The sequence below is a fragment of the Nematolebias whitei genome, chromosome 9 (assembly GCF_014905685.2).
Source record: "Nematolebias whitei isolate Nwh7 chromosome 9, NemWhi1, whole genome shotgun sequence".
Taxonomy (NCBI): Eukaryota; Metazoa; Chordata; class Actinopteri; order Cyprinodontiformes; family Rivulidae; genus Nematolebias; species Nematolebias whitei.
In genome coordinates this window covers 44,609,106-44,627,043 of record NC_056506.1, presented here as the reverse complement: position 1 = coordinate 44,627,043, position 17,938 = coordinate 44,609,106, and the positions used below count along the sequence as shown (strand labels likewise).

Genomic DNA, 17,938 nt, shown 5'->3' with positions numbered 1-17,938 from the left:
CTGAGAAGGTGCTATTTAAGAGACTGAGCTGAATACAGCTCCTCAGACTGAGGAAGTCTCTCGGATGAGAGACGAAACGTTTCTACATTTTTTTGTTGATTTGCTTTGTTTTGTTTTTTTGAATGTCCAGAGGACCAGATTTAACTTTTTTAGAGTTAATGGCAATGTTTTTAACACAGACTTTATGAAATCAGTTAGCGCTCAGAGCATGTGCTAGGGAATAGTCTCAGCTACTGCCATGCTGTATTTGAACTTAAAATCAGTCAAATTAGCTGAGTTACAGCCATCTTTGTGTTTGCTAAGATCACATTTCGTTCAGCAAGTTAACTCCAAATGTTTGTCCGTTGTAGATGTTCACAAAGTGATTTATTTATGAGAGTTTCGTTCAAATCCTGCCACGGCTAATGGCAACAACTAACACGGGTACAAACATAATGCAACACGTCTCCTTTGCGGAAAACAAAAGCTGAAGCTCACTTTGGGCGTCATGTTGTGCGTGATGCAGAACTGCAGGTGGGTGAGGATGCTCTCCATGCTGTGGAAGCCCTGCTGCCGAGTGGTCCTCAGGTACTTCTGCATGGCCCGGGCCATCGGGGCGAAGATGGCCTGAGCTGCCTCCCGAGGGTCCATCACCTCTCTGGGGTGCTTCGGAGACGAGGCGGCCTCGTCGTCATGGAGACGCTTGATGTGCGTGAAGGCCTCCTCCACCGCTACAACCAGCCTACAGCAGAGTGACAGGACGGAATTGACACGATCGAAGGGCTTCAAACACAAAATACAATAAAATTAAATAAATCAATAGATTAAAGTGTAGTGAACTAAGCCTCAGAATGAATGAAAGAATCCGTTTAAATGAAGGATAATATCAGACGTATATTATCTCATTACAAAAGCAATATTTTGATTTGATTTATGATGAAAGAAATATTACTGCTGAACAAAAAGTACAGCAACCATTAAGTGCAGTGGATATTCTTCACTGGCTGCTACAACAGCACCGGGATTGTAGTTATGTAACATAATTCAGATAAAGATAGTTATTTTCTTAAAGGGCGCGTGTGGTGCAATTATAAAGAATAAACGCCTCATTTGCAGCAGATACCAGTCAGAGCAATCCCAGTAAACAAATCTCATTAAGGAGCTAAGAACTAAAACCTCAAACTCCATAAAGTGGTTTGACCAAATACTTTTTTAATCGCTACAAACTGCGCCATAGTTTTGCTAAAAACACTGTCAGTAACTACTGGGGTCAAGCTTGTCTGTCTGTTAGTAAAATATCTCAAACTATTGGTTGGATTTTCATGAAACTTTCAGGAAGTACAGCTACAACTGATTAACTATTGGAGTCAGCCCAGTTCAAGACGGCCACCACAGCTAGTCAACCGTAGTCACACAAAGATGGCTATAGCTCAGTCTCTACAAATACTGAGCTAAAGTTTGGTATGGTAGTAACTGAGAGTCATTCTCAAAACCCACTATGAGCTCTAACAGATTGTTATACTGTTTGAGAATGCACATACCGTAACTTAATTTAACATTTTTGGGCCAAACAGCCACAAATCCATCATTTTTCATCACTAGATGATTTTGGTCTGAAACCTTTGGCACAGATGGCAGCGGGAAATATGCCTTTTTTATTTTTTTAATGCTAGGTCTTTAAGGATTCGTTCAGATTTGACTAAAATGAGCAGTTCAAAAACTGTCTGGACAGGACTTTTGAAGTAGATCGCAATGAAATAATTAAATAAAACCAGATTAAAACTGATAGCCTTATTTAAAAAAAAAAATCTGTAATCAGGAGTAACATTTTCATGTGGGACTACAATAAAGTATGCTCATACTGCAGGTTTGTGTTGAAAACTGACATTTATTCAAGACTTCCCCAAATAAAAGAACGCAGCGAACAAAATAAAATAAATCTGACATGGACCTGATTTTACAACGATCGTGAGAAGAAGAACGTGTAAGAACAGGACTAAGCGGAGTCATTTAATTTAAATTGGGGCTGATTCTCAGATTTAACGTGATGCAAAAACCTTAATGACATCTGGACGATCCAGCTGCATCAAACACACCTTCGTTTTCACTACATCTCTGCTTTTTTTAATATGCACGAAGCAGCTATTAGGAAATGAGGATGAAAAACTAGTTTATAGTGATTCTGATGTAATTAAGCCTGGAGAACGTGTTTGCAGCTGCTGACCTGGCCTTGCGTTTGCGGATCCTGCGCTCCATCTCTGCCTCCTCGTAGTAGTACTCATTGTGGGAGTTGTCTCTCCGCCTGGCAGCAGCTGCTATCATGGCCCGTGATTGGCCCGTGGAGTTATTGGTGGCGTTTTCTACAAGACGGCACACGCAGACGAAGGATTGATGGATTGCATGTCGGGTATTCAACAAACACAATCAGAGGAGAATAAAAGGAGAATTATGTCCTCATCTGAACCTTGACGAGTTGACTGAGGTACAACTGAGCTCGTACGATGAGCATGAGTCAAATTACAGTTTCTGACACGATGAAGTCACGGATTAAAGACAGGCGTCAGAGCCGAGACTCACCGTCCAGAGAGTAAACCTTGAAGCCGGTCATCTTCTTGGATAGGATGGATTTGGGGAGATTGACAGTGGCGGGGTTGTAGACGGAGAAGTCGCTGTAATAGTGGTCCAACACCCACACAGCTGCACGCTGGATGCTAAAACACACCAGAGGCAGTTCAGGTCGAACATCAGCTGCTGACAACCACAGTCCAGATAAGATGCATATAAAACAAACGCAAAGAATAAAGAATAACTACTAACATAATTCATGTAACGTGTTCCTAAAGCACAAGGAAACATTTTAATTGCAGCTCATTCCAGAGCAGCTTTAAGATAAAGTATCTTCAGCATCAGCTGGTCCTCTGGGGCAGAAGATGGACAGTAGACAAATAAACCAACTGCAGCGCAAACATTTCCTGGATCTTTCTCAAACTTGTTCTTTAGCTGAGGCACACAGACGCTCCTCTTTCACTTTTTAGTTTTTTGTGAATTCTTCAAGAAGTGAAGTGAGAATCTGTGCGTAAAAGAAATCAGGTGGAGATGAAATTGAAGGCAACCTGGCGGTAAAGCTCAGCGGTCCACTCGTGAGCCGAACACCTGAGGTTCGTGCTTCTGTCACCGTAAATCAAGGCAATTATTTCCTGTTTGTGGCTTCTTCTGTAAGTTTCTCTCAAACTGCTTTGTGCTTTTTGAACCAATTAAAAGTCAAAAATATTCAGCTCAACTGAGAACTGTACGCTATAACTTAATATTCTTAGCTTTTATACATTTCAATATATATTTAACCTAATTTAAAATTTTATTCCCCATAAAAAATGCATTGAGATCTTTTCAATTCCTTGAAAAACCTTAGATTTAAAGTCTACTTCTGCATATTTGCTCTTTGTCGTTACTTGGAGTTGTCCGGAGTTGCACGTTTAGCTTATAGCCACAGTTTAGCACATTTTAGCTTGTAGCTATGGTTTTGCTCATTTCAATTTTACTCGTTTCAACTTTTAGCTACTGTACTGCTGATTTCAGCTTCTGTTTTGCTTGTTTAAACAAACATTTCAGCTTCTTCAGCAGATTTCAGGATTCAAATCTCTGTATTTGTTTTGTGTTAGTGAGTCATAACGTGACCCGCTCTCTACCATCAGTCACTCACCTGAGGTGACCCACGTTGTAGAACCTGCTGGCTCCGTCCGTGCTCCGGACCACCTTAAGGCAGAAGGCCGGCTGCAGGTGTCGGACCTCCAGCAGAACCAGAGCCAGGTACTGGATGAAGAGCAGGGCATCGACCAGCGAGGCAGCGTACTCCACGATCCCCCTGTAGTCCGGCTCCCTGGGCTCCAGCACCCGCACGCCGTAGAACAACCAGTACGACGCCACGAACAGGAACACCAGCACCATCAGCAGGCAGCGGAAGACGAAGAAACGAGGGAGGGTGGCCCGGGGAGGGCGAAGAAACAGCGCCCAGGAGGAGATGAGCAGGACCAGCAGCTTGAAGGCCAGGGAGACGTAGAGGCCTTCGCACGGCGTGCCGCAGGGGTTGAGGGCGTCCCGCCACAGGACCTGCGGGAGGATGAGGAAGGCTAGAGGTGTGACCAGAGCGAAGAAACTCAGGCATCCTCCCAGCGCCGGGCCGACGAAACGCTTGCACTCCAACGGTGTCGACTCCTCCAGATCTTTGGTGAGGCGGGTCAGGTCCTCGTTGGAGATGCTGTGCTCTGAGGTGCCGGTGACCACGGTGGTGGTCTCTCCCCAGTTATCGTCCTGCACGACAAAAACTACGATTAGCGGCAGTTCATGCAACTTTAAAAACACAAGCAGAAGTTAGGTTTCAAAATAATACATATTTAAAAATAATAATAATAATAATGTCTCTTTTTAAAGTAACTAACAAGGTAATTATCAGCATCAAATGTAAATACTTCATATGTAATAGCTGCAGCAACTTAAAACATTAAAACGTGACGTTCTTAGAATCAATTTTCGGATCGTTGGAGTTTCTGTTTTTAAATAAGCAATTAAAATACGCAGTTAATGAATAAAACTTGTAAACGATTTGTAAAATGTTTTGCAGCAAACGCTCACAAACCCTCGAGGCGCGCAATTTGTCTTAGAAGTTATGTGGAAGGGTGACAGCCCAGTCAAGTTTAAAGTAAACACAAACGTCTCTTTGCCGTTTAAATTTCAGTTCATCCAGAAACAAACACGTCTTTCCTCGAGCGCCGCACTGAAAACACGCGTCCGCATTCAGAATCGTGCGTCTCCTGCACGTAAAGAATGTCGGCACCTGTTCTTCGTCTGCTGACAGGACTGAAACAGAACCAAGTGACATTCATCAGCGAGTCTTTGTGATGAAGTCACACAGCTGCTGTGGTCCCAGTCTGAGTGAGATGATGACAGGGCTGCAGGTCAAAGGTCAACTGCGAGCTCGGAGTAACTTCAGACAAATACACAGAGCTCAGTGTGAATAAAGAATAGGAACTCTGGTATGAATCGTGACAAGCAGGGCTCACTTTCATAGGATAACAAATATATTGATAATATTTACCACATGCACCAGTTTTAGATGGTAAAACATAACGGAGCTTTATTCATTACAGCTGACTGGTAGTTTTTAGTACAAGTGGGAATCTTCAGACACCTCTCAACTGGATTACAACTCAGAGCTGGAACATGATGATAAAACAATATTAGGTGTGTTTCAATGCATTCTTATTAACAGTCCAAACTAATTCATAGGCACTATTTAGCTGTATACAAAAAGTGGTTTCATTAAAATTATATTTTGGGAATTAAAAGTAATTTTCCACTTTCTTCTTCCATTTAGTTTTAGTTTTTTTGGCTGTTGGCAAAGTCACGTAAAGGGACATTACCGCCACCTACTGGATCGGAGTGTAGATTGAAAGATTAATAGATTTCTGGTGGCACGCTGGTGCAGTTGGTAGAGCTGCTGCCTCTCAGAGAGAAGGTCGCCGGTTCAAATCCTGGCCTAGGACCTTTCTGGGTGGAGTTTGCATGTTCTCTCCGTGCATGCGTGGGTTTTCTCCGGGTGCTCCAGTTTCCTCCCACGGACCAACAACATGCATGTTAGACTGATCGATAACTCTAAACTGTCCCTGGGTGTGAGAGTGAATGGTTGTTTGTCTCTGTGTCCCTGTGATGGACTGGTCCAGGGTGTCCCCCGCATCTTGCACAGTGATAGCTGGATATGGACACCAGTGACCCCCGCGACACAAAAAGGAAAAAGCGTGTAAAAATAATGGATGTCTGTCCGCTGTCAGCCATCTTGTTCTTGTGTCTCTGTTGTGTGGGTGTCATAAAACGTTTGGACACCTCACCTTCACATCCCAGAGTTCCCTCTTTGTCTTCGTCAACATTTAATAAAAAAATCTATTTGTGACATTTTAAAAATGATCCTGAACCCTTCACGTCCGCAGTGCATAAAAACCAGATTATAATCTCGCCTCCTTGCATTTAGATTAGCAAACAAACATTAGAGACAGTGAGGCTGACCCGGTCATCTCCGCGGGTCGACTCTGCATCAAGAAGCGGCTCCGCGGGAGTCTGTATGGTGACGGATTTGTCTCCACGGCTGCTGGAGTCTCGACTCTTGGAGCGATGGCGGTCCCTTCGATCCCTGGAGACAAGAACACAACAAAGGACTGGAGAACTTTCTTTTCCTGTTCACCCCCTGCTGATCAAGATGGTGTTACTTTTCTCAAAACTCAGTTGCTTATTTTGGGTTTCTTTAACCTAAATTACTTTGTTTTACATTTTGGCAAAAAAATAAAAAATCTAAAATTAGAGCAGACAGAGCTGAACATCTGCACCAGTTCCAGATGCAGACAATAAGTTCTGCTTCCTCCTGCGTGACCCGTTCTTACCCACCTGTGCTTGCGAGAGCTTCTGGAGTGGGACGACTTGTACGAGTAGCCAGAATACTGCGACTCGTTGTCCATGTCTCGGGACGGCGGTGAGCGGGCTTTCCGAGCCCCGCCTCCTGCCCCGGTGCCGCGCGGCTCGCCGACTCCTGCCAGCTGGCTCTTTCGCTCGGAGATGGACCTGGGGGAGAGAACCAGGGGCAGCTTCAGCAGGTCAACCTTGCTCCTGAGGGACTCTATCTTGGAGGCTGATGATGAGGAAGGAGAGAAGGGGGAGGAGGCTACAGAGAGGAGGACGAGGAGGGATGGGAGAGGATGAAGGGTGGGAGTGTCGCAGTGGGGGACAGCTGAAGATGCTGAGATCTGAAAAGACAAAAAAGGCAGATTAAAACTTTATGCATGTTTTTGTTGCCATCGTTTGTTTTCATAATTTAAAACGATAAAGCAAAGGGTTTTCATGCATTTGTGAATAAACATTTATTTTTCACAAAAGAACACATCGTCTCAACTACGAATCCTAAATTACACATTTTCATCTGTTCGATTCTAAACGAGTGTTGACTCGTTTTTTTTTTGTTTGTATTTTAGGTGTGCAAAGTGTGATTCAATAAGTTTTGACAATGTGTGTGCACAGATTTATCTGAGATTATGTAATTTGACTGGGGGTTATCGAGCGACTGACTCACATGAACGATACTGGCTAAATAAAAAACAAACGAATTAATAAACAATCATTCGTGCTTCTGCATACTTCATCAGCAAGTAAGAAAAAAGATGCAGCACTGTAGCTCACAGTTTGAGGCAACAACGTGCTTCTATAGATTTACGGAAACAAGTTCTTCTAAGTGTTGTTAAATAATAAAAAATAATAAATAAATAATAAAAATGATTTCACTTATTGTTGTTTTTGTTTTGTACGTCCCTCCTCCCCTGCAGAATGTCAGCGTCACTATGTGCAAGTTTTTTTTATACTTTTCATGTTATCCATCTTTGACCAAAGATTGAGAGCCTGTTAGGAATCCCCCCCCAAAAAAACAACAACTATGTTGTCACTTTCAACACTTTTATTGTTTGTCCAAGCAGGTCTCACTTGTAAGAGTCTTCGAGGCTCAATGTGATTTATCTGTATAAATAACGGTTGAACTGAAAATAACAATTGTTAAACAAAAAAATTTCAATATTTCCCAAAATAACTAAAGTTGTTGAATATCAGCCTTCCTAAGATCTGCAAGGTACACAAAATAACTCATATTGGACAACTTCTAGTTTTAACAAATACTAACAAAAAGAAAAGGCAATCACCCACCACAGATTTCCAAAGTCTGTGTTTATATTTTTTACATTATCAAAACACAACAAAATCAAAAAACACTCAGTTTATGTTGTAAACATTAAAACAGGAAGGGATTTTTTTTTTCCTGGCCTGCTTTACTAAAATAAAATTAAAAAGTTTTAATACGTCCAGTTTTTCAATAACACAAATGATGAAAAACAAACAAACAAACAAACAAAAAATCTACTTTTTAAATGGTTTCCAGATTATTTATTCCAAGATTTCCAGGAATGGTTCGTTTTTCATGAAGGTGCGTGAGTTTTATTTGGCAGCTCTGATGTGAAATAACCCTTAAAGAGCGTTTGTATTTATTATCCACTGAGGGAGTCGAGGTCTCGGCCCGACAGACCGAGTCCTGTGCTCCATCCACGCTAAACACCCATTAACCCCGGCGACCCTGGCTTCGGTTTCTCTGTGTCGTCCTCCAGGTCCTGGTTGAGGTTAATCATTACACGGATGCAGCTCCTCTTCAAGGAGCGAGCTTCAGCCTCGGTTAGCGGCGGCACAAAGGCGGCCATACTGGATTACGGTGTTTTCACTCCACTTGTTTGCCCTCTCCCAGCCTCGCTCCGGCTCACATTCCCTCCCTCGTGTCCTTCGTCCCCCGAGAGACGGGGCCTCTCTGCTGCCATGGCGATGAAAAAGGGTGTTCAGATTGGAGGAGGAAGGGGAAAAGAGACTGACAGTTGTCATGGAAACATGACCTCAGGATGCCCTCTGTCAGTATGTCCTCCAGGCTAAAGGAAGATCTTCAAAATAGAAAAGTTGGCATGAGGGATGTCCGACTGTCAAACGCCGGTTAGCAAATAAAGAGTGGGCGTGGCCATTTAGCTTTGATTGGTGATCTTTGGGAAGTGGAGGGTCATCGGCTGCCATGACTCTCACTCGGTGTTCTGGTTCAGCCTTTTAAAACCAGCAGATTTTATTGCATCAGTCGGTGGGATTTCTAGTCGTTAACTGGAAACCATCACCAGAACGGAGACCATTACGGATCCCTGCAAAACCTCAACATGTTCATTTCAAACAGCCAAACTCAAAAGACTAACAGCCTCCTCCGGCTGTATGATCATCAACTTTTATCCGCAATAATGCCAGAAAAATTAGCCGAGTCGGGCGGTGCTTTAAGGAACAGGAAGTGAAAAAACATGTCATGATCAATATCTCAGCAGCACCAGAGAGAAATCTGCTCTTTCACTGCCTCGTATGTGAGAAGGATCTGAGTTTAGAATCATGTCAAACTACATGACGTTACACAGAGAAACAAACTTTTAGAATAAAAGGCCCAGCAGCCGTAGAAGGAATGCTGATCTCCTGCAACAGCCATCTTGAACTGAATTTCCTCCACGATGTAATCAGTTGCAGATGTACTTCCAACTAGTGTTGTAGTCAAGACCACCTAACCCGAGACCAAGTCGAGACCAAGACCAGAGTGTACCGAGACAAGACTGGTCTCGAGTGCTACAGCACTACGTCAACGGTTACATTCTGAAAGTTTCAAAAACATCCATGCAGTAGTTCATGAGATATTTTGCTAACAGACGAACAAGACGGTCTCCGAGAGTTAATGTTAAAGATGCAAGCAGAGTTCACTCAGTAAGTACTCCTTGGAACATGTGATGCGAATGACTCTCAGCTACTACCATATATATATATATATATATATAGAACTGGCCAAATTATGGCTATTTTTGTGTTTTCTAAGGTTGGTTGGCTGTGGCAGCCATTTTGAATCTACTTGTCCCTAAAAGTTCATCACTTGTAGCTAAACATCCAGGGATTATTTCCAGGAAGTTTCATTACAATCCATTCAGTGTTTCATGAGATATTTTGTTAACAGACACAAACATCACTGTCAAAACTTGGCTCTGCTTTGAAGCATCTCAAGACGAGATATTCTGATCGTTGATGAGCGAGGACCGATTCACACAGAAGACCAGATTTAAGTCGAGTTTCATGCTAAAGTATTTGCCCATCACTGCCACACACATTTTTAGGCAGATAACAAATTAAACGTAGTGTTTTATTTACAGAAACGTTTACTTTACTCTCCAAAACAACAACAACCAGGTATTAATGTTAATCCTGCGGCCTCCAAACTATTAATTAGATCATAATTACAGCAGGGACTCAAGTGAACGATGAAGGAGTCGTGTTTGTGTTTCCAGGAGCAGATTTACTCGTAAACATCTGTAATTTCCACATGTAGCAAGTCAGAGGAGACTTCTGTTTGCGTTTTAATCTGCTGGGATTACCACGGCTGAGAAACGCAGCGGATTTCACAGAAAGCAACAGAATACCGTCAAGATGGATCCAAACGCTTTCAGGTGCAATTATAGAGCCAAGAATAGAAATCTGAAAACGTCTCTCGATACATCTGCTCAACTCAAAGCTTTTAATGTCGTTTATGTTTTCTATTATTGTCTTTGATGAAACAAACTATTGATGTACGGTATTAAATTTTTGGCCGATATCCAATATGTTAAAACTTATTTGGCCTATAACCGATACCAATACCGATATATATTTTTTCGTAGTCCTACTTAAAGAGACTACACAGCTTTCTCTGCGGCAAATGCAGATGTCAAAAAGGGGGGCTGAAATGATGTAACACTTCAACTTGGATTATGTTTAATGTCAAATTTATTCATGACACTTACTCTCTCTAATAGGGGTGCACCGATTGCAGTTTTCTGGCGGATCACCGACTTCTAAAAAGTCTGATCTGCCGATACCGATTTTGTTTTATAAGCGACACTGTCAGGTGTTATAAGGTCACAGTGCACCTTAATAATAATAATAATAATAATAATGTCATCACAATGTCAGCACTGTATGTTTCCATACAATGGCGAAATTAGTCTCTGCATTTAACCCATCCACCACCAGGTGGTGCAGTGGGCAGCTATTGAAAGCGCCCGGGGGGCATTTTGGGGATGAGGTGTGCTGCCCAGAGACGCCACAATTTTACAATATTATTTTATTGAAAACATACCCTTCAACAATATCCTAGAAACAATACAAACTTGTTTTAACTGGCCATGAGGTAGTGCTCTGAAATATAAAGGAAGTTCAGACAATTGTTAAAACAAACCAAAAAAAAAATCGGTTTCTCGTGCGAGTATCGGCCGATTTCCCAAAATTAAGGAAATCGGACGATCAATTTATCGGTGCACCCCTAAAAACAGTGCCTTTAATACTGTATGTATGTATATATATATATATAAAAACAACGCCTTTTATATCGGTGAGTTATTTTGATAGAATATGTAACTTTATCGCTAATATCAAACGATACCGATACCATGGCGATAATATCGTACATCCCTAAAACAAACTTTTAACATGCCAGGATTTTTTAAAAATCTTGTATCATGCATTTGTTTTGAAAGATGCTACAAAAATAAAGACTATTAATCGCCGTGTTCCACACAATAAAAACAGACGCAGAAGTTTCAATGCAACAACAAAAGCTCGTCCATTAGTCGTGCTTAAACGCAGTTGGACACCTTTAACGGCGAATTAAAACGATTTCATCGTGACACTCTACCGTCCGTGTCAGACAAGTTCATTCCAACGGGGCACGTTTAGCACAGCAGCACGGCTGATTTCGTAACTTCAGCGCTTCGCAGGTTTACGTGCTCTTAAAAGTAACAAAGGCCGAACGCAAACATAAAAACAGGTTTGACATTAAAAATATATATATTTATGTTAATTTAGGTTGCTGTTGTCCAAGTCTATATTCATGGACCCCCTTGACTCCAATACTTTGGACTGAGCCCGTCAACTTGTGTGTTTTTCTGAGTCTGTAAGTGAGAAAATGACACAGCAATTGATCTACAAAAGGTGTGGTCCACTGGTGAGAAGGATAAGGTTTCCTATTCATCCGTGTATCCTTTGGCCTAGTGGAAGGATCGCACCAGAACTCGCCTTTCAGAAAAAATATTAAGTTCATCCTCAGAGTTTAACGCTGACGTGAACACAGCAGGACAACCTGTCTTTGTGCTTTTTATTCACTCCTGCTTTTATTTTGTATCTGAGTTTTTCCTCCACTGTAAAGTATCTGTTTTACCTTAAATCCTGAGTGGATTGAGCAGCGATCTGTGTGCGGCCTGAGATTAAACGGTGACAGAGTTGTTCCGGCCTGCCGGTGACACAACTGAGCAGCTTTACGGCTCACACCAAAGAGCCCGCAGAGACATTTAATACCGAACGCACCATAAACCCAGAGGAAAAACAAAACTACTGTCTCGTTTCTGAACGCGTTCTTCAGAAAATAATAACAGACCGAGGAGGACTTCACCAGAACATGACGCTGCTTCCACCCAGTGTTACCACTTCTCACCATAAACTAATTTGGTCAGGGTCGTCAGCATGTTACAGTTAATTCTACAGTATGGCTCCCGTCATCAGTGTGACACTGTGTTTCTGTGTTGCCAACTGTGCACAAAATTATCCCTGAATACTCACTGAAAACGGCACTAATTTATGATGTAAACGCCTAAAGATAAACAGCTGCAGGAGGTGGCAAACCTGCCCCCGTTTTGCCATTACACTCCAAAAGAACAGTGATGGATATAGGTCATTAAATAATATATCTTTCAGAAGTCAACTCTATCAAAATGTGTGAAATAGTGAAGAGATATAAAACTCCTGTTACGTTGGCCCTGTGTTTTAAGACCATTATAATAAATTATTGCAAACAACTAAGAGAAAGCTCAAACTGATACATCTGAACCATTTCCTGTTTGTTAAGTACCGCACTCGCCGCTGTACACGTTGCACCGTCGTATTCATTCATTTTATTTAGACAGATAAATCACATTGAGCCTCGAAGACTCGTTTACAAATTATATAAAATATAAAAGTCGCATCAGTCCAAATATGTCTAATGATGTGGATAAAAACATTAATAAGTCACTTGGTCCTATAAGTCACATCTATTATGTGTCACCGCTGACAACCTGGAAATGTGGGCCGGTGTTGTGCCAAAAATCGATTGGCTGCCGAATGGTGGCTGCGGGTGCGTGCATGGGAGAACTTTAACAAGATTAACACTTTAAAAACTATTATTTGTTTGCTCTAAATTATAGCAAAGGTGTCTCTCCATTGAGCTTTTCCTTAATAAATGCACTTTAATGGTCAAATCAGCTGCATTTCACCTGGGCGGTGCGGTGATTTGACGTTTGCTCCAGGAGACAAAGGTGGCTCTGTATGGCAAGCCAAGTGTCTCATTAATAGCCACTTTTACCTATTAATGAGACACTTGGCTTGCCATAAGGCTCGAGGCCCATGTAGCGGCTGCAAATGCTGATTTCCTTAATTTTGGGAAATCGGTCGATACTTGCATGAGAAACCGAGTTTACCAATTTTTTTTTTTTAGTTTTAACAACAATTGTCTAAACTTTATTTATATTTCAGAGCACTACCTCATGGCCAGGTAAAACAAGTTTGTATTGTTTCTAGGATATTGTTGAAGGGTATGTTTTTCAACAAAATAATATCGGAAAATTGAAGGTGCATTGTGACCTTATAACAACTGACAGTGTCGCTTATAAAACAAAATCGGTATCGGCCACAATCAAAATCGGCAGGTCAGGCTTTTTAGAAATCGGTGAGAAAACTGCAATCGGTGCACTCCTAAATGGTAGTGTTCAATATTTTTCATGTCAAAATGAATGAAATTGTCATATCTCAGACAAAAATTGGGTTATAAATATGGGGGGGGGAGTATATTAGTCGCTTCGGTGTATGAATCGCATGACTTGCACATTTATGCAAAAAGATGCGACTTATTTGGTGAAAAATACAGTAAACACTGGGAACAAGCCATGTCCTTAATTACAAAAGGTATAATTGTACAATATATATACCGAGGGAGCATGCAGACTACTTTCAAGCCATGGCCGTTCACTTTAGCTTTCACTTTCAGCACAGCTGAAGCAGGCAGCAATACAGTGTCATGTATTTTGATGAACAGAGCATGGTGAGTTTATTGCAACCGATGTGTAAAATGAATCAGCAATGACACATTTTCAGCCATTATATCTGTTATCGGCATCAGCATGCTCATCCCAGTATATGGTAATAGCCATAATTTCCATATCGGTCAAGCTTCAACATAAATCCTGTTTATTAGAAGACTCTTCATTAAAATCTCTCACCATTGGCCAAAAGACAGGATGTTATATTATTATATTTAGTTACATGAAAATACATATTGACTAAAAATAAAAACTAATGTTGTCAAAAGAGCAGCAGCTGCCGTGAGTTTTAAAAATCAGATTTTGACATCGACCACGGGAAAACTTATAACGGTCAACCCATTTAAAACCCAAAGCTTTCCAACAAATAGGACATAACTTTGTTTATTTACGTTTCTTTAAAAACATTTAAAATGTTCAAGATTATCTTGGTGTCCTATTTTAAATGTGGTATTTCCTAAATCACATAATTATCGTCACATGCTGGAGCGTCTAAAATGTTTTAAGTGTTTTTATGGGGGGAGAGAGACACAACCTTCGTTATCTCCTGTTTTATTGTATAAATCAAACTTAGGATGTAAATCTACAACTCTTTTAATTTTTAGAGTCAAACCAATTCAAGATTGTGGACACCGCAATAAATTGACCTTAAGCAACACAACATCCACAGCACCTTTTCGTGTATTATTGCACATAAAGTAATTTACAGGTTTGACCAAAAGTGAATATTGTATATTATAGTCTAAAAGTCTGGCATGAAAGGCAGTGGGTGATATGAATTCCTTACACATTACATGTCCCACGTATTAGTTATTTTATGTCTAATATGTTTGGTTAGTTTCTTATTTGTGACTGAAATAAATTTGAACCATGCTGCTTCTATGTGATTAAACTCAAACTCTGAGTAGTTTAGAATTTGTAAAAAAAAATTGCATTTACTACCAAAGCACCTTTTACCCCCTTTAACTTGTGGTTTCTGTTGTAGATGTGATAATGTGAAAAGCACTCGAGTAGCAAAAACCTTAATCAAAACGACAACGTAATCACTTTTTTAAACGTTTTAGCAAAATACGCGGCTGGTTTTATGGCCTTCGTTTTAACCAGATGGACTTTTCATGTTTTCACCCCAAAGGCCAAAAGAAATCGAGCTGTCGTCAAACGTTTAGAGCTGTTGGCTGCAGGACAGCAGCTGTCAGGGAGGAGCAGCAAGCTCTGAAAACGACCAGCTCTGCAGCCAACTGTGAAAATAGGCGTCCACACACACAGACTCCCACCAGGGGAAGAGGCTCGTCAGAGGATCAGGGCCACAAACACAGATTACCGCTCGCCTGCAGCATCACACCAGACAACTGCTGCGGTCAGCCCGAACTCACTCTGATGGCAGACTCCAACAGGTGTGTGTGCACAAACCTCACACCGTGTTTGAACCAACAAACTTATCTATGTTTGGGTTTTTAAACCCAATTAGTTCGGAAACAGGAAGTGTCTCAGTGAGCAGAGCTTATGCAAATCCCTATTGCGTGAAAAGAAATATATTTTCAAATTTTGGGGGGACTGAAACCTGAGCTCAGACAGACGGTTCACACGTTTGTCACAAAAGCACAAATGAGCGCATCTTTTAAAAAAAATAATAATTTATCAACATATTTACCTGCCAAAAGAGCCAAAACGCAACGACGAATATATGAATACAAAACACTGTCATCTGCGTACGAAGTGACCTGGAGTCCATCTGCACGTCAATACGGATTTTTGACCAAAGCCATTATTTTATTCTGAAGGCTTTTTAAACTTTAAAACATACAAACATTTAATATTTGTTTAACGTCATCTAGAAATGGAGCTAGATTTATTTTTACTATTAAGATTTATCTATCAGATGATTTAAAGCCACGTTAATGCATCTTCTTTAAAACAATCTTCGGTACAAAGTCAGGATTTAAACATCACTTCTTAAAGAGTTTTTGTTGCATTTAGCTGATTTAAAAGCTTCAAGTGAACAGACCCTTTAATTTAAAGTAATAAATCAGAACATTATTTATGATCAAAGCGACAATATCAATAAGGAATATAATGTAGGTTATCTATAAATACAGATTTCATTAGTTATTTAGATGTAATATGCTGAATTAAGCAACTCATTTGTGTAACTTTATCTTGGACTAATTGGGATACCCGTAACAGTTTGTACTTTTATTTTTAATAATTTAACGTAGTTTCCTTTACGGTCTCTATCAGTTACAGGGCAATAGCTTATAATAATATAATATTATGTGTTAGTGTCCTGTTCTGTGCTGCTCAAACAGTTTATTCTTTCTGTAGTGGCACTTGTAGATTTTTCTTTTTTTTAAAAAGTAAACTTCTGTTTGAGTCTGAAGCCAGGGGGGGTCTGAACGGTTCACTGAAGCTGAGGGGATCTGGGCCTGGTGGTGCTGCAGAACCATCATCCTGTGTCAGTTTGAGTTTCAGCACCAAAAAGCAGAAAGAAGAAAGAAGGGACACATTTGACCTCCTTTGGTCACAACATGGACATCAATAATTCAGCACTGCTGAGGAAGGAGGAGGCCAGTTACATGTGAGGAGCAGCTTTTAGAATGAACAGAATGGAAAAAAAGAGGGTGGTGTAGAAAGGCAGGACAATAGAGACCCTTCAGGGCCTCCAGTGGTGGCGTCCTGGAGCCAAAAGAGCCACAGGTTCGGTTCCGTTCTGACTGCAGACTCTGGAAATGAATGGACGCAGGGAAAATTCAAACCCTGCGGCCTGAAGGCGGCACAGCGGGCGCACATCTTCTTCGTTTCTTACCTCCTCGTCACAAATGTTCGACCCGAAGATCTTCTCGCGGGTTAAAATCGCTCCGGGAAGCTACGTGGCCTCCGTGCGAACAACAAGCCCCCCGACAAGGGTCTTAAACTTCCCTGCGGTTTCCAAAAAAAAAAAAAAAAGAGAAGGAAAGAAAGGAAGCGACGACCATCGCGACCATTGTTTGGAGGAGAAACCGGAGCTCATCGTCGTCACAAACCCGCCCCTCGTCTGTTCACTCCGCACACAAACATCACCCACTTCTCATGGCGTTTTTTAACAGGAAGAAACTCTATAACTTACTTATTCCAGATCGTCCATCCAGGTATTTTCTCAATTTCCACTTTCTCTCCACTCAACCGTAGCTGCGTAAGCCCCGCCTCCGCCCCGAATAGGCCCCGCCCTGGACAAGCCCCGCCCCGTATTCACCCCCAGGGGCTGAAGCTCAGCCGTGGTTCCGCCAAACGCAGCTTGCATTATTTATTTTTAATTTTATTTATGAGTTAAAACATGCAGCTTTATTTTGAAAATGAAAAGCATTTCTATTAATCCATTTTAATTTGAAAACTGAGACACATTCGCTTCTATAATGATTAAGCTAAAATTAACCAGTAAAAATGAAGGCAAAGTTAATCAGGGGCGAAACCAAAGGGGGGGCCAAAGAGGGCATAAAAATTGGTGCCTCCCTCTATTGGCCCCCCTGTGGCCAGCAAGTTTTATCCTCGAGTCCCAAGGTTTTGCTTGGTGTGCATTTTTAATTTCTTCCATCTATTTAGGATTAGTAGAACCTTATAAACATAAATCATACAGTTTTTGAGCAATTAGATCAATTAAAAATAATAAAAATTAAACTGATTGCTGGACATGGGCACCGGCAACCCCCATGACCCAAAATGGAATAAGCGGGTAAAGATAATGGATGGATGGAAAAAATTAACTTATATGTCTCCCTGAACAAAGACAACCGGTCTAAAATTAATGTCTTCAACTTTAGGATGCACTCACAAGTAGCTGTTTAAATATATTTTTTAATTAATTTAGGAGAGAAACCGCTTCAATGAGTTGAGTAGTGAAAGTAATTTCTTATCCAAAAAAGCAGATAAAGGAATAAATGGGGAAAATGTTACAGTAAAATATACAAAGTTGTAGTTTTCATGGTTTTGGACATTTATAATAGCCTATTTTCATTTACAACAGTACACAGCAAAAAGCTAACTAAATGTTTTTATTTTATTCAGATTGTCATTTTGTTTCTGTTGTCGCAACTGTTCCGTCTTTTCTCTCTTGCTCATTATGGGTTTTATTTTTAATGAATTAACAACCTATAACTCATAAAACACTTTTTTAAAATCCAAAGATAATGACAGGATAAAAAGAGCAGTTATATATGGTTTTTAACGTTATATATATGTTTTTTTTA

General features: G+C 40.9%; 1 protein-coding gene across 1 annotated transcript; it reads right to left on the bottom strand.

Annotated features, from left to right (window-relative positions):
• Window positions 1–477: 477 nt before the first annotated feature.
• On the bottom strand, window positions 478–6,706 carry LOC119414793 (vang-like protein 2; the record flags this gene model as incomplete). Its single annotated transcript, XM_037681905.1, is given in 6 exon segments — window positions 478–721; window positions 2,204–2,339; window positions 2,557–2,690; window positions 3,680–4,287; window positions 6,037–6,160; window positions 6,412–6,706. Coding segments are annotated over 6 exon segments (1,317 nt in total), but the record flags the coding sequence as incomplete, so codon positions are not given.
• Between the last annotated feature and the right edge of the window lie 11,232 nt (window positions 6,707–17,938).